Source organism: Rhipicephalus microplus, chromosome 1 (assembly GCF_043290135.1).
Source record: "Rhipicephalus microplus isolate Deutch F79 chromosome 1, USDA_Rmic, whole genome shotgun sequence".
Lineage (NCBI taxonomy): Eukaryota > Metazoa > Arthropoda > Arachnida > Ixodida > Ixodidae > Rhipicephalus > Rhipicephalus microplus.
The window spans coordinates 172,065,552-172,087,984 of NC_134700.1; the positions used below are offsets into that span (position 1 = coordinate 172,065,552).

Below are 22,433 nucleotides of genomic sequence, written 5' to 3' on the forward strand. Positions count from 1 at the left end.
ATTTGGGTGCACGTTAAAAAACCACAGGTGGTAGAAATTTCTGGATCCCTTCACTATACGGCGTCTCTCATAGTCATGTCGTGGTTTTGGGACGTTAAACCCCACATATCAATCGACCAATCAATTAAGCAGATGTATTATGCTGTGTGCAAAGGGCCACTTTATTTACGAATACGAATTGGCAGAGGTCAAGTTAATTACAGAAAATTATCCTTGCGCTTTGATTCAGCCGAACAATGGAAATGCAGCAATAATGTTCGTCTGTTCGTTGGACGCTATTCAGGACAGCGCCCAGCCTTAAAGCGAACACAGCTTTTTACACACAGAAGACAGACTCCACAGAAATGCGATAGGACTTTTTATTTTCATGCGGAATCTTGGCCGTAAAATGATAAAAAAAGTTTCGGAACTGGCTAACTACCGTAAAATTACGATGATTTCGAAATTATCGGACGCATTATTTCGGCGTCATGGTCAAAATGTTCGAGAGAAGCGCGTTCCTACGCGAAAATTACCCACGTTCGAATCCTTAAAACAATCCATATAGACCACAACATACGTCATACTTCAATTAAGATCTTCCAAGGTCATCTAACCACATAAAATTTACGTTACACTGATGCTAGTTGTTTCCATTAGTACGCTATATATTTCGATTCAGTTTCATGGCAGATCTCGTAATACACGAAGGAACGTCTGCACTGCCGCTATTTTTGTTTAAAAGCAGCACGATTCAGTTGCTGGCGTCAAGCAGCCTCTCGCGTAAGGCCTTCCTTACCGTATTCTTTAAAGGCTGTGACGCTGCCGAGACATATAGCTACGCTTCCCGATTCACGTGCGCCACCTCCAAGAATATTTATTAAGCACGCGGACGGCCGGTCGATCGTTTCAGATGAGGGTGAGACTGACAATCTTGTCGTATCTTAAGAAGGGTTCCCTCGTGTTGTACAACAGGATCCAAGGTTCCATGAACTTCTTGTTGACGCTGTTCAGTATAACGCCCGTCGCGTGGGACGCTGCGTAGAAGGCGCCCACCAAACCTTTCTCTCGGATCTTGGGGCACGCCTCGACGACGGCGTGCATCAGCGCTAGCGCCGCTTCGTCACCGTCTGCGAACAGCCACCGGAGCGCGGGCCGTCCGCGCTCGTCCGTCTGAACGCCCACATAGCCAGCCACCGTGACGTGGCCCTCGGAGGACGCGACCGTCGCCACCTTGACCGTCTGCTCCTTCTCGGCGAGCGCGACGCGCAGGTAGTAGCTTCTGTCGAAACCGAACACGCCGTGGTCGTACTCGATCACTGCCTCCGAGTCGCGCTTCAAGTCCAAGTCCCTGACGACCAAGCCGTCACGGCTCGCGCTGGGAGCCGGGAAAGAGCCCCCGCGCAGCGTTACGTGGCAGTAGACGATGTCGCCCCAGTAGGACACGAGGAAGTGGTAGCGACGCAGGAACGGCAGGGCGCGCGCCTGCGGCATGGCGCTGCACACGTTCTTTCCCTGGCAAGCGTGCAGCATCCGGTTCCAGAGCGTGCGGCTCAGTCCCGAGTTGTCGCGCTCCCGGGAGATGTGGAAGAAGCCGCAGAAGGACACCTCGTCGCCGAATGTGATGATGCAGGCCGACGCGCACACGTCGCCGCCTGTGAGAGAATGCACGCGTGACGATCGAGCGCCACGGAGCATGCTTCGTTCACATAGGGGACGTTGACAAATGGCTCATGCATTTACTCTACATGTGCGTGTTAAAAACCTTTACATCGAGGGAAAAAAACTGGGTCGTCCTGGCACTGAATACCAAATAGAGAGAGGTGCCAGCACGACGTAGGGAGCATTATGTGCGCATGAGCATTACAAGGCAGGCATTAGAAGTGTTCTCCTACGCGTACTATCTGCAACGCACGCGGGCTTAAGTTACGAAAGAAATGGTATTACTGCAGGCTGAAGGCTTGCGTTAGGGATTATACAGTTAGCATCCTTGTAGTTGAAATACAGAGCTGAAAAGTTTAGATTGGCGAAAAGAAGTACAGACAATCAGCCACTGTTGTCTCATAGTTTGAACATGTTTCACTTTCTGTCTACATTTTGACCGCACTTTTTATATGTGCATCTATGTTACTGCAGCTTCATAGATTGTCTAGCTCAAACAAATCCGCATAATTTACACAGCGACTCTGTCTTTATGTCGTATACACGATTGACCTGCACAGCCAAACGACCTTTCATGTAGCAGTTTGTGTGGGTTGAATTGTCATAACAGATGTTAGGTAAGGCAAGCTACCACTGTAAAAAGATGGGATAGAAAGATGTAGACTGCATTCCTCGGATTTTAGTGCCTAATGAGTCATGTCACTAGAACACTATGTATGCACTTACATGCACTGAAGGTAATCATCGCAAAGTAGTGTGACGTTCATGCCGTATATTGAACACTAATGAAAGACATGAGTGATAGGCAGTACTCTCTCTCTCTCTCTCTCTCTCTCTCTCTCTCTCTATATATATATATATATATATATATATATATATATATATATATATATATATATATATATATATATATATATATATATATACATGAGATATAACAGACAGTAATGCCAAGGAATGTACAGGGGAAGTTATTAACATTAATGGAATATAAATAAGAAGAAAGAAAAGTGGATACTTCTAAATTCACAGATAAACCCAAAAAAGTGGATGGAGGGAGTGCCGCTGTAATAGCTCAGTGGTTAGAGCATCGAACGCGTAATTCGAAGGTCGTAGGTTCGATTCCTGCTTACAGTTGGTAATTTTTTCATCCACTTTTCTTTCTTCTTATTTATATTCCATTAATGTTAATAACTTCCCCTGTACATTCCTTGGCATTACTGTCTGTTATATCTCATTATTATTGTGTTAAAAACACGGAAAAACGAGCCCTTAGGTATACACTTCTTTCCCTTATTTCATTGAACGAGGGTCTCGTACTGGCAGACTTGGTGTGTTTAGGTTGTATAAGAGGGACAATTAATCAGCTGCCCGCTCATAATAAGTTCACGTGCTACGTGACGCCAAACATGCGCATAAGAGTGTTTTCACACTCGTTGTTTGGCTTATAGATGGCGCTGACTGTCGCTCCTACTTCTAAATTCACAGATAAACCCAAAAAAGTGGATGGAGGGAGTGCCGCTGTAATAGCTCAGTGGTTAGAGCATCGAACGCGTAATTCGAAGGTCGTAGGTTCGATTCCTGCTTACAGTTGGTAATTTTTTCATCCACTTTTCTTTCTTCTTATTTATATTCCATTAATGTTAATAACTTCCCCTGTACATTCCTTGGCATTACTGTCTGTTATATCTCATTATTATTGTGTTAAAAACACGGAAAAACGAGCCCTTAGGTATACACTTCTTTCCCTTATTTCATTGAACGAGGGTCTCGTACTGGCAGACTTGGTGTGTTTAGGTTGTATAAGAGGGACAATTAATCAGCTGCCCGCTCATAATAAGTTCACGTGCTACGTGACGCCAAACATGCGCATAAGAGTGTTTTCACACTCGTTGTTTGGCTTATAGATGGCGCTGACTGTCGCTCCTACTTCTAAATTCACAGATAAACCCAAAAAAGTGGATGGAGGGAGTGCCGCTGTAATAGCTCAGTGGTTAGAGCATCGAACGCGTAATTCGAAGGTCGTAGGTTCGATTCCTGCTTACAGTTGGTAATTTTTTCATCCACTTTTCTTTCTTCTTATTTATATTCCATTAATGTTAATAACTTCCCCTGTACATTCCTTGGCATTACTGTCTGTTATATCTCATTATTATTGTGTTAAAAACACGGAAAAACGAGCCCTTAGGTATACACTTCTTTTCCTATATATATATATATATATATATATATATATATATATATATATATATATATATATATATATATATATATATATATATATATGTATGTATGTGTGTGTGTGTGTGTGTGTGTGTGTGTGTGTTGGATCATATGCGCTGCTCATCACATAGAGAGAAACTTGTAAAAACATGGCAACTATTGTTCATGCATTAAATACCGATATAACAAATGTTTAACTGCACAAGCAAGACGAGGACTAAACGAAGAGACTAAGACACACAGAGCGTTCTGTGTGTTGTCGTCTCTTCCTTAAGTCCTTGTCTTGTTTGCGCTATGCAGCACCTTCGATCATGAACCAATGTCCCCAATTGCCTGCCATTTTAGTAAGCGTGTTACTCACGAGAGGAAGGTGGTATTGCTTTCTCCCTGATAATGTAGAAGAAGCTGGGAGCGCAGTGGTACAGCGACCACACCGAAGGAGCAAGGATGGCGGTGTCTCCATCTCTCCACGCTTGCCGGAGGACGTCGCTGACGTCGTCTTCGTCTACGACACTCAGGACGTACTGCTCCAGAAACTGCGGTGTAGGCGGGACTCCACTTGTCGCGGGAGGTACGGCTGAGTCCCTGTGGTAGCTCGAGCACATTTCGGCGTGCGTTGGGTTACCGCGGAAGACGGACTGCCCGCACAGCTTGCAGCGAAGAATCGACAGTACCTTGGTGTCATGGTGCGGCGGACTAATCTTTGGCGGCCAAACGGCGCTATGAGCGTAGTCCGCTCGTAGGAGCCGGCTTTTGGAAATGTCGCTCTCAACGTTTTCCTTCCTTTCACTCGGTAAACTTGAACGTGAAGGATGTGCGGACTCGCCGTATGGGTCTCTAGTTTGAGCATCTTGTTCGTCGCTGCCAGTCTTCTTTTTTTCCGAGTGGTGAGAGGTCGAGCTATCATCGTTACATGATATATTAGAAATCAGACGGTTAGTTAACTTGCAGGGCGCGTGAGGTTTCGTGAGATCGTCAGTATAAGGTGCGGCTTGCCCCTGTTGGAAGAACGCCTTGAAGTACTGCTTTGCGGGAGACCCTGGAGGCGAGTTTGCAGTTGTAGGGCTGATCTCATTACCACAATCATCGGCTATTCTAACGAGACGGCAGGAAGACCTCTTCTTGAGTAAAGTAAGCTCCCCGCGAGGCGAACTACTGCCGCTGCTAAGATATACGAATTCCTCATCTGCGTTGTCCGCTTTTTCCTTTCGGCGCCGGGGACTTCCAGTATAAGATGATGCCGACTTGATCGTGGTGAAGACGACGCCCGTATTTAGGTCGTTCATCATAGAGTAGTCTGAAGTGCCAGTTGGAATAGTGAACTTAAAAGTACGAGCTTGAGATACGGTTCCGCCATGCTCCTCTTGCACTTTATTCTTAGTTTTCAGCAATCGTGAGTACGACGGGCTTTCCTTTGATTCCCCTATAATTCTCTCGTCTGTCGCGGCTTCTGTCTCTGTCATAACATTCGCGTTTGCCCATTCTGCAGATGAGAGTGATTGATGTTGAAGGTCCTTATGAGTAGAGCTTTGATCATCGGAGAGTGCGTATTTTTCTATCGCAGCGGACGTATGCTGCCAGCCCTCAACCACTAGAGCGGATTCGTCTCTTCCTAAAATAGGAGGCTTGCGCAGAACCGTTTCAGTACGTGATACTTCCTGGTTCTTTTCTCCAGAGATTGCACTGGGCAAGACAACGGTGACGCTGTTTTCTTCTCCTGTGTTCTGCCCTTTTTTATCTCTTTCGTAAGTTTGTCCTGCTGATACTACTCTTGCGACCTCTGGATGTGCGTCCTCTTTAGTGAGTCCACGCGATGACTGTGGCCCTTTCAGGTGCTGACCCTTTTCAGAAGAATGAGGCTTCTTTTCGCTCACTTTCGTACTTGTCAAGTTCGAATCCCTATTTCCGTGATACTGTTTTGACAATGCGGCAGTGGGCATTTTTTTGATCATATAACTTTCTCCTCCGGTGTGCTCCATTTTTACAGTGGCTCCCAATCCTTCCTGTTCACCGTGTTTCGGTGGCACGGCAGTTGCGTCATCAGGAAGAGCACGCTGTTCCGTAACTACAGGCGGTGACTGCGAGCCTCTGAGTTTCTGCATAGACTGGGCCTCTGCTGAAGGAGTAGGCTTCATTTTACTCTCTTCCGCACTCATCATATACACGTCCTTATCCCCAGGGGATCGCTTCGCTTCGGCTATACTTGGCACTGCTTTGGTGATACTATTGTATCCTCCGGTGTGTTGTACTTTTCCACAACCTGCAAGAGATTTGTCTTTCTTGTGTTCTGCTCTTACAGCCACAGGAAGTGCGTCCTCTTCTGCAACTGCAGGGGGTGACTGCCTACCTTCGACTTCTTTTGATGAAGACACTTTTGCGGAAGAATCAGACTTGTCCTCATGCAGTTCTGTGCCTGTCATCGCCACTTCCACCACTTTATGTGGTGTATTCGCATCGGTAGCAATCTCGGGGGCTTCGATTTTGTGCTTTTCTTCAGCTTGCGGTATTTCCTCTGTGCTTTTGTTGCCCTCCAGTACACCACCTTCGTTTGATGCTGCGCTTGCGTTTTCAGGAAGAGCACACTTCTCCGTAACTAAAGGCGGTGACGCCCAGGCGTCAGCTCTGGCCACGATAGATTCCTTACTATGTATGGCTGTGTACGTCTCGGGTTCTCTTTTTGATTCACTTAGGTGCCTTTCTTTCTCTAGAGGTTCGGCACCATTAGACTCATCGGAAGGTATGTTGGGCTTTCGATCAGTTGTCTGTGCTGAATCACGCTGTTCGAAGAATGCTACTAGACTAGCAACGGGGTCTGGTATTCCCTCTGGACGAAAATTTTCACTTTCCGCTGGCGAGTTAGACTTGTCGATTTCAGAAGTGGTTGACAAACTTGATGAATGTTCATGTTGTGCAATAGTTTCAGAAATAACAGGATGCATGTCTTGTGTTAGAGAAAGTGGCACCTTTTCCTCTGTGGTGGTTTCATCTGATGCATGTTTCTGCTCCGATGCAATTTCTAGTCTTTCGTCAGCGTTCCTTGCTTCCACCATACCAGCCTCATGCGCCGTGTGGAGTGTACGTTCGGTTGCTGCGACATCTGATTGCGCCCTGTGCTCGTCGAAAGTTGGAAGATTGTGTTCAAGTGAAGTAGCTGAAGTTCGCACGTCAACAGAACCTGCCAATAGCAGCGGTTGGCTTGATAGTTCGTGTCCTGTGGGAACCCGTTTTAACACTTCTCTGTCCGCTAAGACTGAGTTTTTTCCAACCATTAAAACTTCTCCTGCCGTTCTTGTATCTGGTACCTGCTCTTCTAGATTCGGCTTGGACATACTTCGTTCCACTTCAGCGACTTTATCCTTTCCTGTAGTAGTGGCTCCCACACGTTTTGCGCTCTTTTTGCCACTGACTTCTTTGCGATACTCTGCAATATTCTTGTTTGACTCTTTTATTTCGCTTCGAATTATTTTCCTCAGCTCTCTTTCATCTTTACTGATACAGGGGATAAACAGGTTGTCGGCTTGTTTTTTCTGAATCAACTTCGATATTTTTTTAGGTACATCAGTATCTGAAAAACACCTCCCACCATCGGCAAGTGCGCTGCTGTCCGAGTCTAGGTTATGGAAGGCTGGTGAACCCAGTGCCTTTTCACTGCCGACTTGTTCATTACTTTTGTAGCTCACGTCTTCGGCTTCTTCCGGCTCTGAAAGCGACACAAAACATATTAATTAAAAATTAAAGCCATACTGCTGACATCGCTTTTAGGTGCTACACCTAGTACGTATTTCACAGCTGTATAACGATATGCAATGTTTTTGCTAAATGTATAACTCCGTTTGAAGAAGAATGGCCAGGTGTTATAAAGGCAAGCTTAAGGGAGAGATAAAGGCAAGCTTAAGTTTATGATTCGGGGTTATCTGTAAAGCTTGCCAAATAATCAACACGAAAAGTATCTATAAAATTCACTTACTAGCTTTCCCGCCACCTTCTTCGCTTTCTTTAACGGGTTTCTTGCGTTTAGGCATTTGTTCTCTCGTGTTATCCAATGGCCGCCTGTCAGAAGAATGATAGTGCTCAGATGATACAGCAGGGAGGATGCCACGTTCCACAGACGGCAAGTGCTGTTCGACTGGAGTAGACAAGTCTGAGTGACTACTCTTATCTTTGACGGTCATATTCATGTCCGTTGTGGGCACAAATCCAAGCTCTACTTCCAAGGAATTTTGAGGCGTCACAGACACTTTTTCCTTAGGATTGGTGATCTCATTAGTAGCCTTTGATGACGTAGATGCGCGATAAGTAAAGTCTGAATCGTACTGCGTGCCACAAAAAGGAATCCTCGAATCAATGTAGGCCGGCTTTTCTTCCGTTCGTGTTGACGTGTTAAAAATATCTTGAACAAGCGTCCACGACAGAGTTGGCTTCAGTGCAGATGAAGGAAGCTGAATCTCAGAGGAAGTGTCAATCAAGGAGCGTTTTGCAGCACTAAATGCAAAAGGCGTGTCTGTATTGAATGCAGCTCCTGAACAGCTCTTCGGTAGTTTGACTCCCGCAGGTGTTTTCGCGGGCTGTGTTTTACTCCGGTCATCGCTCAACTCTCTGCTCGAAGACAAAGGCGTGACTTGGGCATAATGTGCGGGTGCCAGTTTTTCCGCAAGTATCCCACAAACATCAGTGTCTGATGTACACAGTGTGACAGTGGGACCAGCGGGACAAGCGAGGGCTCGTTCGCCTACATGTGACGTACTTGTTTGATGCGTTGACACGGTTCTCTCTGTGGCAATGAAATCTTCAAGTGACGACTTATTCCTTTCTCTCTTTTCACAAGACATGGATGTCTTTTGCTCTGGTCCAGAAGCACCACCACACATGAAAACGTCAAATTCTAACAAACCACCTGTCACCATTGGATAGGTCCACAGAAATTCTTCCGGCAGTGCTCTGGGAGAAACAGCTGCACCACTAGGCTTCATTCTGCTAACAATAGATGGCTCGTCGACAAGTGCAGAACGGCTTTGTGGTACAACTTGTACAACATCAAGAAGTCCTCCTGCCACTCTCGGGTTAATGAAAAGTTCTTCCCCATACACGTGTCTTTCATCATCTACTTTTGCTACAGACTTGCTCAACTCCGACAAATGAGTTTCAGTAGGTGCTTCGCATGCCACTTCTGGCACAGCTTCAGCTGCTGATGAAGTTGCTTCAATAAGAGCTGGAATCTCTTCAACTGATTTGATTTCAGTGAGTTTATGTGCTTCTACAGATGTCACGAACTCCCCATGCGTGTGGCTTAGGGCGCAAGGCTCGGTGAGTATGGTTGCCGCTGTTATAGCTTTGTCAGATTCGACATGCTCCGAAATGCTGCTTTTCTTTTCGAGCAGCCCCCCAGTTACCATTGGTCCAAGCGAAATTCTGGCTATATTTGATGTCCCCTGATGACCTTCTTTGGTATCACGGCCACCTGCATCCTCGGATGCTGTTGAATCACCAAGTGATCGTCGCACCAATGCTGCAGTTTCAATTGATGATGTCACCACTTTCGGTTCTTCTTCCGCTTTACCTTCTTCGTGGCTTTCATATGGTTCCATCAACCCATTTGTCTCGCAGTGTTTCTCACTTATAGGAGAAAGTACAACAGCCAGTGCAGCAGCAGGTTTATCTTCATCGACATGCTTGGTAGCTTCCACGCTACTGCAGCGCCCTTCTAGATAGCCTCCCATCACACCATGTTCAAAAAAAAGCTCCCTGCTAATTTCAGGAAGACGAGCTTCGAGTTTCGGCTCACGCTCAACATTCTTCGCTGCTCCTTCAGCGCCTGACTCACTTCCTGGAGTCCTGCGTTCTCCGTGCAGTTCACCAACTTCACCAAGTGCTCTTTTCTCTTCAGGCATGTGGAAGAAGTAATATGGTTCGATATTTGATTTATCCACGTCAGCTTCGGCTCCTTCAGATTTGTCATGATTCGTAATCACTTCTAAGCAACCTCCCGTCACGTTAGGTTGAAGGATGAGCTCCCTCTTAATTTCAGGGAGACGATCATTGAGTTTCGGTTCATGCTCAACATGTTCCACTGCTCCTTCAGCACTTGAATCACTTCCTGGAGTCCTCCTGCCTTCTCTGTGCAGTTCACCAACTTCAACAAATGTTCTTTTCTCTTCAGGCATGTGGAACAAGTAATATGGTTCGATATCTGATTTATCCACGTCAACTTCGACGTCTTCAAATTTGTCATGATTCGTAATGATGCTGTCCACTTCTAAGCAGCCTCCCGTCACGTTAGGTGGCACAAAGAACTCCCTCTTAATTTCAGGGTGACAACCATCGAGTTTCGGTTCGCGCTCGACATAATCCGCTGCTCCTTCAGTGCTTGACTCACTTCCTAAAGTCAATCTGCATTCTCCGTGCAGCTCACCAACTTCAACAAAGGCTCTTTTCTCTTCAAGCATATGGAACAAGTAATAAGGTTCTATTTCTGATCCGTCCACGTCAGCTTTCACTCCTTCAGATGTTTCATGATCCGTAATCATGTTTTCCACTTCTAAACAGCATCCTGTCACGTAAGGTTGAAGAAACCAATCCCTCTTAACTTCAGGGGGACGACCATCGAGTTTCGGTTCACGCTTAACACTTTCCGCTGCTATTTCAGCATTTGACTCGCTTCCTTGAGTCCTTCTGCCTTCTCTGTGCAGTTCACCGACTTTAACAAATGCTCTTTTCTGTTCGGCCACGTGGAACAAGTAATACGGTTCCGTATCTGATCCATCTACGTCAGCTTTGACTCCTTCAGATTTGCCATGATCCGTAATCATGCTCTCCACTTCTAAACAGCCTCCCGTCATGCTGGGTTCAAGGAAGAACTCCCTCTTAATTTCAGGGAGACGAGAATCGAGCTTCGGTTCACGCTCAGCATTTTCCGCTGCTCCATTAGCGCTTGAGTCACTTCGTAAAGTCTTTGTGCTTTCTCCGTGTAGTTCACCAACTTCAACAAATGCTCTTTTTTCTTCAGGCACATGGAACAAGTAATACGGTTCGATTTCTGATCCGTCCATGTCAGGTTTGACCTTTTCTGATCTTGCATACTCTAAAACCGTGCCGTCTTTTTCGAGAAGGCCTCCCGTCACCCTAGGTTGAAGAAAGAACTCGTCTTCAATTTCAGGCATCCGCCTGTTGAGCTTAGATTTAGATTCACGCATCAGAGACTTCACTGTGCGTTCATTGGTTGGTTCAGTTACTGTGGTTTTGCCTTTGTCATGCGGTTCACCTACTTCCACCAACGCTGTTGTCGGTTCAGTTACATGTACTAAAATATAAAGTTCCGCAACTGATTCTGCTTCTGATACATCGTCTTTATCCGATGTGACATGTTCTATAATTGCGTTGTGTTCCTCGAGTAAGCCTCCCGTCACTCTTGGTTCAAGAAAAAACTCTTTCTGAATTTCAGGCGGCCGAGCAACGGGTTTCGGTTCACGCCTAACATCTTGCTCTGTTTTTGAAGTGGTGGACTCACTTGCTGGAGTCCTTCTGCCTCCTCTTTGCAGTTCACTAACTTCAACAAACGCTCTTTTCTCTTCTGGCATTTGGAATAAGTAATGAGGTCCGGCATCTGAACCATCCACGGCATCTTTGGCCTCTTCGGATCCTGCCATGACTGCGTTGGTCTCTCCATTTTTGGCATTTTCTATAATAGAGCTGTCCTCTTTAAGTAGTGCTCCTGTCGCCGTTGATTTCAAAAAGAAGGCCTGAATATGAGGAGGCCATGTTTCGTGTTTGGATGCATGACCGAAATTATCAGGAACATGCGCAGGCGCAATAGGTGCTCTAACATCGTCGTGGTCTAAACCTTCCGCTGTGGCTGTTTCAGCTTCATAGGCTGGTTTATTTAATGAAATTCTGGCTTCTACACGTGGTTCCCTAAAGTTCACTGACATTTTTTCCTCTTCAGGCTTGTGTACTAAGCTTCTAGGTGCGAGGAGCGTTTCAGGAGCTGAAGTTTTTATTTTCTGATGGTTTGCCTGTTCAGAGGGGTGGAATTCGCTTTCAAGCGGGCCTTCTGTCGCTCTTTGAAACAAGGAATGTTCATCTTCTATCTCAGGTGGTGTGAAATGTCCCTTGGATTTAGATTTTGCATATTCTGATGCTGCCGTAGATGCAACAGCAGCTTCATGTTGTACTTGTGGTTCATTTTGACCACCAGGCGTTGCTACGTCAGCGATTGCTTTAATTTGATTAGTTTCTGTTGCTCCTTCATGTTTGTTACTTGCTTCTGCTGTTGTCTCTCTTGATATATGAGCAAACTTCCAAGGTCCAGTTTCGGACTCTAGTTTGATATCTTCACGCTCAACAGTTTCAGCAATGATCCGGCCCCTTTCGAATAGCCCTCCCATTGGCCTTGAGTGCATGGAATGCTCATCTTCAATTCCGGGTGACCGGATATCGGTGACAGGTTTTGGCCGGACAGTTTGCGCTGCAGAATCAGCCTCAATTGGAGATGCAAATTTATCTCGTGCTAGAGCTTCGGTTGCGGCTGCTGTTTCTTTAGTGGGAATTTCCAGTACTTCAGTTGGCTTCATTTCTTTTTGAGCTTGGCTTACTTCCCGTAATGTTCTGGTTTCCCTAGATTTATCGAAAGATCGGGCAAGCGAACATTCCTCTCTCGATTTAGTTCTGTTGTGTTTTGCGTGATCCGTAATTTGGCTTTCACCTTCTAGTGACCCTCCGGTCGTCTTTGGGCGAATGGGTAGCTCATGGGTAATTTCGGGTAACTGAATGTCTGTTTTAGCCTCAAGCTCACGTGGTCCCGCTGCAACTGTTCGTTCACACGAAACTTTGTTTTCTTCTATTACCAAATCTACTGGAGATGACGCGCTTACTTCATCGTAAGGCAGAGCTTCTGGAGCGATTTTTGTCTGTACTGGAGCTTGTGGTGCTTCAACCTGTTCTGGCACTGCATCTGAGTCCTGAGCGCTCTTCGTTAGTGTGCCCTCGCACGCTTGTACAGCGCTTCCAGCCTGCTCTAAGTGCCTACCTGCGGCTGCTTGCGCGTCGCCATGATTCTCACGTCTGTCTACCTCTGGAGCTGTTGCAGGCGTCCCAGGCTGGGCTTGAATTTCATCAGAAATAGTTGTTTTAGGCTCCGCTTGAGGCTCCTGTTCTGAAAATGTGGCTCTTTCGTGGCTCTGGCGTTTTGTTCGTTCCTCCATCTTACTTCCATGCAAGTAAGTTTCGGCTTCAGCAAAAATTTCTTCTACATTTGTATCTTCGGCCAGTTCGTCACTTTCGCGTTTTTCTGGACGAGTCGAACCCTCTTCAAAGGCTCTGCTGCCGAATGCTTTGGTATCGGCTCGTTTCATGGTTTCTACTCCTTCTCCAGACTTTAGTCTTTGGTTACTCGGTGGTGTCTCTATGACTGTGGTTGGGCTAAGTGTTGCCTTTACATCGTCGGTGATCACGTGCTCCTCGGGTCCGAAAAGAGTTCCCGTGGAAAGCAGGAATCCTTCAGCATCCTGTGCAGCTCGGATCGATCTATCCTCTTTGTCGATTTCAACGAGCGCTGACGCGTCCCTCTTCCTCTTTTCTTCTCGCTGACTTTCAAGATGGTCTGCTGGGAGTGGAGGTGCTGCGACTGTCATCTCGGTCGCTTCAGTTTCGTTGCGACCGCTCTCGCTAAGGAGGACGCTCGGCTGATAATCCGGCTTAGAAATGGGAACATCAATGTTCATCGTGGCAATGGGAGCAGAATCGTCTTCATCCGATACTTCAGCAGCTGCAGAGGAAAATATAATTTAGAACAACAACAACAACAACAACAACAACAACAACAACAACAACAACAACAACAACAACAACAACAACAACAACAACAGCAACAACAACAACAACAACAACAACAACAACAACAACAACAACAACAACGACAATGACGACGACGACAACAAAAAGAACGTCTGCGACACTGGAAAGTTTGTGGCATCCGAAAGTTGTTTTGTAGTCATCTTATCGGTAAAATGCCAAAACCGAAAGCATGCCGTAACGTCGAACAAATGTACACCACGTAGCCTTGACAAAACGTTAGGAAGCTCATTATAAACCCCAAGTAAATTCGTGGCTTTGCTCAATTACGAAAAAAGACGAACCTTCATGAGAGAAGCGATTCTTTTTCCGACACTGGGGGGGAACAGTATGTGCGATTCTTTTCGGGAGTTCCTGATTTGCCACGTGTATGACTTTCTTCAAAGAGTCACGTTAACTCTCTTGTGGGTCACACGACTCTCAGAAGAGAATATGGTGACTCCGCAAAAAGAGTTAACGTGTATCTTTGAACAGAGTCATATATGTGGCACGCCAGAAGTCTCAAAAAAGAGTTACATGACTTTTTTTTAGTGTACGTGCAGCAGAGTTTATCAATTTGGTTGTAAAAGATGGGGAGGTCAAGTTATAATAGAATTATGGCGGTCAAGTTTGGTTACATATGCTAATTTTCTATTGAAATTCTTAACGGTGTAGTGTGAGTTGGCGCACAAACCACAACTTTCCGTGAAGAATTTTTCTCTAAAGTGAATGCGGTGAAGGTCTTCTAAGCATGGGTTGGCAAAACTAGGGGAGCTCAGTCAGACTCCCTGATTAAATATATTTCGAGTTTCAACTGACTCGGTCTCCGACTCGCACAAACTTTCCCGAGTCGAACTCAACTGGACTATAACGCAAACACACTACCCTCCCACTCAGACTCAGACCCACGGCTCGATCTGAGTCCGAGTGAGCACGCTCATGAGGCTGTTAGCGTAGAATTAGCTTCTTCAACCATGATGTGAATGCTCTTTAACACTAATGTCTGACGTAGTCGGTGCTCTTCTGGGCACTGTTTGACATAGCACATTTGAAGAGGAATTCTTGGTACTTCTAAAGCAGTAAGGTCATTTGTTTTTTACTAGATGACAGCATAACCTATTTATCAATAGCTTCCCTGGAAAACATGGTGAAGGGGAGCTCGAAGTACCCCTCCCCCCCCCCCCTCACGTAATTTACGCGTCTGGTCCATAAATACTGAAATGGTGTGTGAACGATACTGCTTTAAAAAACCTGTTAGTATAGATGTAAGTATAAACGCGAATCCAGGTAAAGCTGATAGTAATGCTGAAGATGACTAGATATGGACGTTTGGTCAGCAAAATTAAGTGAAACTCACTCAGACTCAAAGAAATACAAGTTGCGCTTTCGACTCACTCGGACTCAGACTCACGAAAACATTACTAACCCGGACTCACCCAGACTCAGACTCGCGGCTTTATCTGAGTCTGATTAAGTCCGAGTGAATCGACACATGAATGAGTTCGCCGACCTATCCATCCAAGACATGCCTCCCAGCTATTTCAGCGACCACCTGGAACGTATTAAATAAAGAAAATCATGGGGAACAGCGGATTTTTAGAATATTCCGCAGATGAAGAAAGCTCTTCACGTCAGAGCTTTCTGAATTTCCCATGATGCCGTCTGAGGGATGTTCGTCCAAAACTTCTGTCTACGTCGATCGTATCTCGTTCAACGCTAAATTTGGTTTACATATTAGGCAAGGACATTTGTCTCAGGTGTTAAAAACAATGTTACCGCGATTTTCGTGTCACACGCTCATCCAGACATTTTGCCAAAATCATACAAGTTTGCGTTTCGTTTCTTTAAATACTTCTTTATCGTTTGATATCTTAGCAAGCAATACTTACTGTACAGAAGGTATACAATTTGCGTAAAAATCGTTTTCAGTCCTCGGAAATTTGTAAATATTACGAGGAGAAATGGTGAATGTGTAGAAAACAACACTTCGTTCGACACTGAGACACAATTTACACCACGTGGTGATCCTCTAAAATTACTTTTACATCTCAACCTAAAGCAAATAAATAGAACGTTCTTTTCGTGTGAAAAGTGTTATCAATGTTTTTAAACAACATGGTTTGTGATGCTTGCCACTCACGGCTTACTTTCGATTTGTACTCACACCAGCTTCCTCATTGAGGTCCCCCGTTGCTGTCAATGGGGATGTTAAAAAATTCTCCCCCCCCCCCCCCAAAAAAAAAATTAATGACTGGGCTTGCCACACAAGAATGATTTAGTAGGTTTCAATTTATGTATAAATTTCATATTTATGAGATCATCAAATGGCGTAAATTGCGTCTCACTGGGCATTAGAATTATGTTTTTATTCACTTCGTTAGCTTCCCCTCGGGATTGAATATGTTTTTAGTGCGAAGTATACGTTGTGTATAGTAAATTAGTCAGTATAGCTAGCGTTGTTATTCGTTTATTGTGCAGTGTCCAGAAAAAAAAAGATTTAAAGAAACAAGATTTTGGCGGTTAATGTTGTGTACTGCAGAAGAAATGTGGTAAAATTACTGAGATTATGACACCTTTTTTAATATGTAAGCCGAATGAAGTTTTGAAACAAGAAACGATGCTCTTATGATAATTTTTTAGAAACATCACTCTGGCGATATTACGCAAAATTTGGTTTGCTCAAGTGAGCAAGAGTGCTTTATGTACGGAGTGCTCAAGCCATTCCCTGTTTCAATGCAATGAATTGCCTAGATTTGTTGCTATCACATTTGAGATTGTCGTGAAATTTGCCTTCGCGTTCGCCATGGGTTACCCCTAAAATGGATCGTGGGAGAGCGCAAGTTATGTCGCATTCCACCTGGCCAGTAATCCGGAAACCGGATGAGCCTTATCTTTATGTGTATATACGCACGGGGGGAAAGACTTTGGTGTGGAAAGCCTGTTTGCGTATTCGGTCATACATCGCAAACGCGAACGATATCCGGACAAATTACATGTAGCCGCTAGCTTGGTTAGTTGCGTAGTCAGTGCTTCTGATGTTGTACGAAACTTCGGTGGAGCCTGACGTGGTGGTCTATAGTAGTTATGGTGCTCGTCGACTACGGACCCGCAAGGCATGGGATCGAATCCCGGCCGTGGCGGTCACATTTTTGATGGAGGCGAAAACGCTCGAGTCCCGTGTAGATAGATTTAGGTGGACGTTAAAGAACCCCAGGTGTTCGAATTTTCCAGAACCCTCAACGATGGCGTCTCTCAGAATCATAGGAGGTTGCGGTAAAACCTCAACAATTATTATTGAAACTTCAGGGCAAAGTAGGTTGAGTCAAAACTAAGGGCTCACCAACATGCCGTATATTGGTAAGCACTGCTTATCAAATAATGGCGAAACTTGTGTCGACGCGCGTTGTCAACGCAGTCAGATATCTACAAATAAAATAGTTAAGAACAGAAGTTAATTTATGGCTACCTTTAATGCTAGCGGGGTGTTTGTAACCAGGAGGCGTTCTTTGACACTTTGCGCTGGGGAAGTAAAGAAATAAGTAGCTCTACCTTTATAATCTACATTTTCACCTTTGAATGTCACTTTGAACAAAAATTTACGACGCGCTAGACTTTGAAATCCATCTATGGCCATCGTTATTGTTTGAGACAAATCTAAACATGACATAGTTTGTCGTAACTAGCTTTTCCTGCTGGCGGTAGCTGTGCGAATTCGTGGCATCAAAATCCGTGCATATTACTTTCAAGGTCACGCTTTAAACGTGGTGCTATGCAGCCTGCGAAAAAAACCTGATGGGGTAAATAAATGTCCTGATATCGCATCATAAAATAGACGTTTTATGACAGATTAGGTTGAAACAGGTAAACAAATGAGGCATTCTGCTCTGTGAGCAACGAAGCTGTGTACAGAGGTGAAATGGAATTTTGGCGAATTGTGCAGAAACGCACAGATTTTGATTAAAATATTTACGAAGAGCCCGTCATCGGTTCCCCTTACGCTCTTTTAGAGTGATTCCACCTCAACTTGCGTTGGCCAGAGGTACACCGTGTTTTTTATCTCATTTATTTGCTTGATCGTTAAATAATAAGCTCATTAAATGACTTATTGACCACTTGCTGGCCGCAAACTGCTTCTTCATTTGTTTTCTTCGAGTAGCTCAAATGAGTGGTGTGATTTCCCTAATTTATGTATACCTGATAGGTTTTCTTGTTTAGAGGGTCACTGTTTGTGTAGTCAGGAATGGGCTCGTTGTACACAGCTTCGCTGTATATGTCAGTGCGTTTACTTGTAGAGAAGTAGGTCAAGTACTCTCTAACCTTTCCATAGTTTTGATTTAAACGGTACAAGTATTTCTACTGTAGCCACCGCTCTAATGCATAACTATGAGACGCACTGAATAACAGTAGTTACGGCATGACTAGCACAAGTTCCACACTCACGTGACACTTCCTTCGCAACAGAAACTCCCGCTGGAGCTGGCTGCGGCCTTGCAGCACCTAGAGTGGTGTTTTGTTCCGATTCATCTTTTAACACCAGTGCCGCTGATGGCGTATGCCCGGCCGTGGATCTCCAGTGGCGTTTCGATGTAGCCTGTAGGCCTTCACTCTTTACTGGCTCCTTTGGTGCTCCTATATCTTGAAATAATTTGGATGGTTCTGATCCTGGTTTAAGCCGTACATCCACCGAAGACACACGTTCTGCCTCCTTGTCTTCCTTCTCAGGCGGTCCGAGTCGGGGCTCTAAGTTCTGCAGTTCCATAGTCTTCGGCACCGGAAACTCACTTTGTTCTTGAGGTGGCCCGGATTTTGACTCCGGAATGGTGGAGTTGATGGTAGTCACTTCGCGTAGGCTATTTTCCGGCACTGCTGCCATCAAGGGGGCACCTGTAAACGTCACGGAGCGTCGACGTTGCTCCTCCTGTTTATCGATCTTGGGCATTTCTCGAGACGACATTCCAGAGACGCTGGATCTTCGTGGAGTAAGTCCGATGGCGTGCGCTGGCGGCGTCCAGGCCACGGTGGTCGTGGTAACTCTGGTGCTCACCTTCGTATCCAGGGCGGTTCTCCTGAGGGGCGAGCCCGGCAATACGTTCGCGGTTCTCGAAGGCGAGGCGGTGCAGGCGTATTCGACGGAGCCGGAGGGAGATTTAGGTGACCTCAGCTGCACCGACACCATCGAGTCCTGGTTCCTCGGTATGCTAGCGTCGTCTGGTGCTAACATGGAATAGTGCAGAGATCCGTCGGAGCTGCTGGAGGGGCTCCTGCTGCTTCTTAGCGAAAACTTGAACTCGCTGCCATCTCTCACTTCGCGCCTGGAGGGACGCAACTGAGCGTTGAAGCTCCAGTTGCAGCTGCCGGCGCTGAAGCTACGCCAGGTTGGAATTTTGGAGCCGCCCTGCTCGGGGGTCGGTGGAGAACGACTCCCCGAGCTGTGAATTTTGTCCTGGGCGGCCATATCGGCGCGGCCCTTTTCGCGGGTCCCGTGGACGGCCGCGGCGCTGCCGCTGCTCCGGCTGGTCGAAGCGCTGAGGGCAAACGATCCCCCGGGCGACATGTAGCCGCCCAGGTGAGGGCGTCCCGTCATGAGCCAGTGGTCCTGGCTGCACGTCCCTTGCAGAACCGGCGCCACACGTACCCCGGAGATGGTGATGCCCTCATGACTGATCGATTGTGGCCTGGACGGTGGCGTTGGTCGCGACGGCGACCCGGACATGACTCCCTTGCGACCGCTCTCCGGGGCCCTCTTTTTCGTCTTTCTTTCGGCGTAGTGTTACGGAAGCCATGCTCGACTCGTTTGCCGCTACATTTAGATAATGATCATGATGATGATGATGTTGGTGGTCTTGCCCTTTTTAACGGGTAGCCGTAGTTTGGTGCCCCAAAACCGGCGTGACCGAGAGACTTCTGCAGATGATGACGATGCTGCTGGGATGATTTGACTTCCTCGCTCGAGGGGATATGCCAAGAGTGGGGTGGATCCTATGGCCCTAATTGCTTTAGGGGCGAAGCTCCTAAAGGCGTGGGTCTGTCCATCACTTGTATGTATGTATGTATGTATGTATGTATGTATGTATGTATGTATGTATGTATGTATGTATGTATGTATGTATGTATGTATGTATGTATGTATGTATGTATGTATGTATGTATGTATGTATGTATGTATGTATGTATGTATGTATGTATGTATGTATGTATGTATGTATGTATGTATGTATGTATGTATGTATGTATGTATGTATGTATGTATGTATGTACGTACGTACGTACGTACGTACGTACGTACGTACGAGACCGCCTATTGTTCCACCTTTGTCGGCTACCACTACTTCGTCCTTGCAAACATCCCGCTACGCCCCATCCCCGATCTACCACTTCAACGACCATGAAGCAAATATTGTTTAAAAGTAGCCAATATGAAATGCAAGATGGTCGTGTAATTGTATCCAGGTGCGCGTTAAAGAACCATAAATTGTCCCACAGTGTCCATTCCTTGTTTTTACGTGACTACATATAGTTCCACCTTTGCAAACTGCCCACTACTTCGTCCTTGCAAACATCTCACTATGCCCCATCACCGATCCACCACTTCACCGACCATGAAGCAAATATTGTTTAAAAGTAGCCAATATGAAATGCAAGATGGTCGTGTAATTGTATCCAGGTGCGCGTTAAAGAACCATAAATTGTCCCACAGTGTCCATTCCTTGTTTTTACGTGACTACATATAGTTCCACCTTTGCAAAACTGCCCACTACTTCGTCCTTGCAAACATCTCACTATGCCCCATCACCGATCCACCCCTTCACCGACCATGAAGCAAATATTGTTTAAAAGTAGCCAATATGAAATGCAAGATGGTCGTGTAATTGTATCCAGGTGCGCGCTAAAGAACCATAAATTGTCCCACAGTGTGCATTCCTTGTTTTTACGTGACTACATATAGTTCCACCTTTGCAAACTGCCCACTACTTCGTCCTTGCAAACATTTCACTATGCCCCATCACCGATCCACCACTTCACTGACCGTGAAGCAAATATTGTTTAAAAGTAGCCAATATGAAATGCAAGATGGTCGTGTAATTGTATCCAGGTGCGCGTTAAAGAACCATAAATTGTCAAACAGTGTCCATTCCTTGTTTTTACGTGACTACATATAGTTCCACCTTTGCAAACTGCCCACTACTTCGCCCTTGCAAACATCTCACTATGCCCCATCACCGATCCACCACTTCACCGACCATAAAGCCGTTATAATGAAGGGGGAACGGAAGCGACGTGTAGGTACCACTTATTCATTGTAGAATTTCTTGTATAGATATATACAGTATTTGTATATATAACCCTCCAGCGCTTCGTCCCAGTCATCATCATTCACTCCGTGCATATGCTGTGATTTTTTTTCACATCACACTAGATGTTATGACGTCAACTTGAAAGAGAAGTAATTTCTGATGTACCCATTTAAGACTACTAAATTTCATATATAATAAATAGAAAACGTTGTTATCACAAGCACAAGGCTTATGTTGTCGTTTTTCTTCAGTGTCTCACGCGCGACCATGCCCTCTTTAACTACGAGCTGCTCAGAATGAACGTGGCGTTATTGAAATATCTTTCTACTTTATTTGTTTTCGCATTTACGATAATATATTAGTCCAACGAGTTGTCAATAAATTGACGTTTGCATTTAGAATCATGCTTGTATACTAGTCTGTGCTGTTTACATTCACTATCTTGCGTCCGAAGCCTTAGTGTCGCTGCAAAATGCACAGCCAGCCATGACACGGCATCGGACGTTTCCAGAAAAGTTGCTGTTGTGACAGAGCTTCTTCCGGTGCAGGCGTATATAATGATAACAGCAATTAGAGAGTGTTTTTTTTAATTAAAGAATACGTGGCTATAACAATTTTGACGTGACAGACGAGGATGTGAGTCAACTGACTATGAGCCTAACACCTTTTTAATTACTTTATTCATAAAAATATTTATTTGTTTTATTATTTATCTTCTCGTACGACTAAAATTTTTTGATTTTCCTAATCTTGCAATCACCTTGCAATCTCCGCAAGTTTCCGCAAGCTCCTCCGCGGGTCTCGTGCATACATAGCCACAGGGGTTGTCACCTTGAAAATCACAAGTGAAAAAAAAAAACACCGATGATGGCGATACTCACTAATGTGAATACTGAGCGCAGCGTTGTGTAGGGGCAAGGCCAACCGTACTTGAAGATCTGACTTTCCTGGAGGTATCGAAGTACGCTATAAATCATAATATATACGCAGAGCGCGTGGGTACAAACCTTATTCCATACCGGGCAATATTTTGCTATTTTAGTTTTTCGTGTCTATAAGTTACGCCACTGACGGCGACGGCGATGCCGCTCAACACAAGAGCGGACGCTTATATTCTGCACTCTAAAACTAGAAATCATCGGAAACGAGTCTACTCTGGCTGCTAAACATTTCACAAAAAACAATGTGCAATGAGGTCTCCACGTATGTGTACCGACTGAGTCAAGAGGATATTCTTCGCGTAGTATTACTGTGATTGCGCAATTACAGATGCTTGGACTAGCGCGTCTATCAGCTTCATCATTCCGAGCAAGCCCTAAAATACGCAAATGCGAAGAAACAGGGCAGGCAGGATATCTTAGCTGTTGTCACAGAACGAGCGCTAAACAAGAGCGCGCCGCCAAATCCTTGCGATAACGGGCGGCAGAAACGCCGCGAGGTAAAAAGAAA

The 22,433-nt window shown here is 45.4% G+C and overlaps 2 protein-coding genes across 2 annotated transcripts; both read right to left on the reverse strand.

Annotated features, from left to right (window-relative positions):
• Positions 1-830: 830 nt before the first annotated feature.
• LOC142803109 (uncharacterized) lies at positions 831-9,425 on the reverse strand. The gene is made up of 3 exons (XM_075888215.1): positions 7,832-9,425; positions 4,226-7,564; positions 831-1,634 (listed from the first exon to the last, which is right to left on the reverse strand). Exons 1-3 carry the CDS (start codon positions 9,255-9,257, stop codon positions 889-891), a joined length of 5,511 nt encoding a protein of 1,836 aa, XP_075744330.1. The 5' UTR covers positions 9,258-9,425; the 3' UTR covers positions 831-888.
• Positions 9,278-19,469, reverse strand: LOC142766082 (uncharacterized). Its single transcript, XM_075867921.1, has 3 exons — positions 18,130-19,469; positions 9,495-13,624; positions 9,278-9,337 (listed from the first exon to the last, which is right to left on the reverse strand). Exons 1-3 carry the CDS (start codon positions 19,400-19,402, stop codon positions 9,278-9,280), a joined length of 5,463 nt encoding a protein of 1,820 aa, XP_075724036.1. The 5' UTR covers positions 19,403-19,469.
• Positions 19,470-22,433: the final 2,964 nt, after the last annotated feature.

Coding starts and splice junctions, on each gene's coding strand:
- LOC142803109 (XM_075888215.1), bottom strand. CDS start 9,257: ATGGTAACTGGGGGGCTGCTCGAAAAGAAAAGCAGCATTTCGGAGCAT. Junction 7,565..7,831: donor AGAAGGTGGCGGGAAAGCTA/GTAAGTGAATTT, acceptor TGTCGCTTTCAG/AGCCGGAAGAAGCCGAAGAC. Junction 1,635..4,225: donor AGCAATACCACCTTCCTCTC/GTGAGTAACACG, acceptor ATTCTCTCACAG/GCGGCGACGTGTGCGCGTCG.
- LOC142766082 (XM_075867921.1), bottom strand. CDS start 19,402: ATGTCCGGGTCGCCGTCGCGACCAACGCCACCGTCCAGGCCACAATCG. Junction 13,625..18,129: donor TGTTGCGAAGGAAGTGTCAC/GTGAGTGTGGAA, acceptor TTTCCTCTGCAG/CTGCTGAAGTATCGGATGAA. Junction 9,338..9,494: donor CTGCTGCTGCACTGGCTGTT/GTACTTTCTCCT, acceptor GTGATTCAACAG/CATCCGAGGATGCAGGTGGC.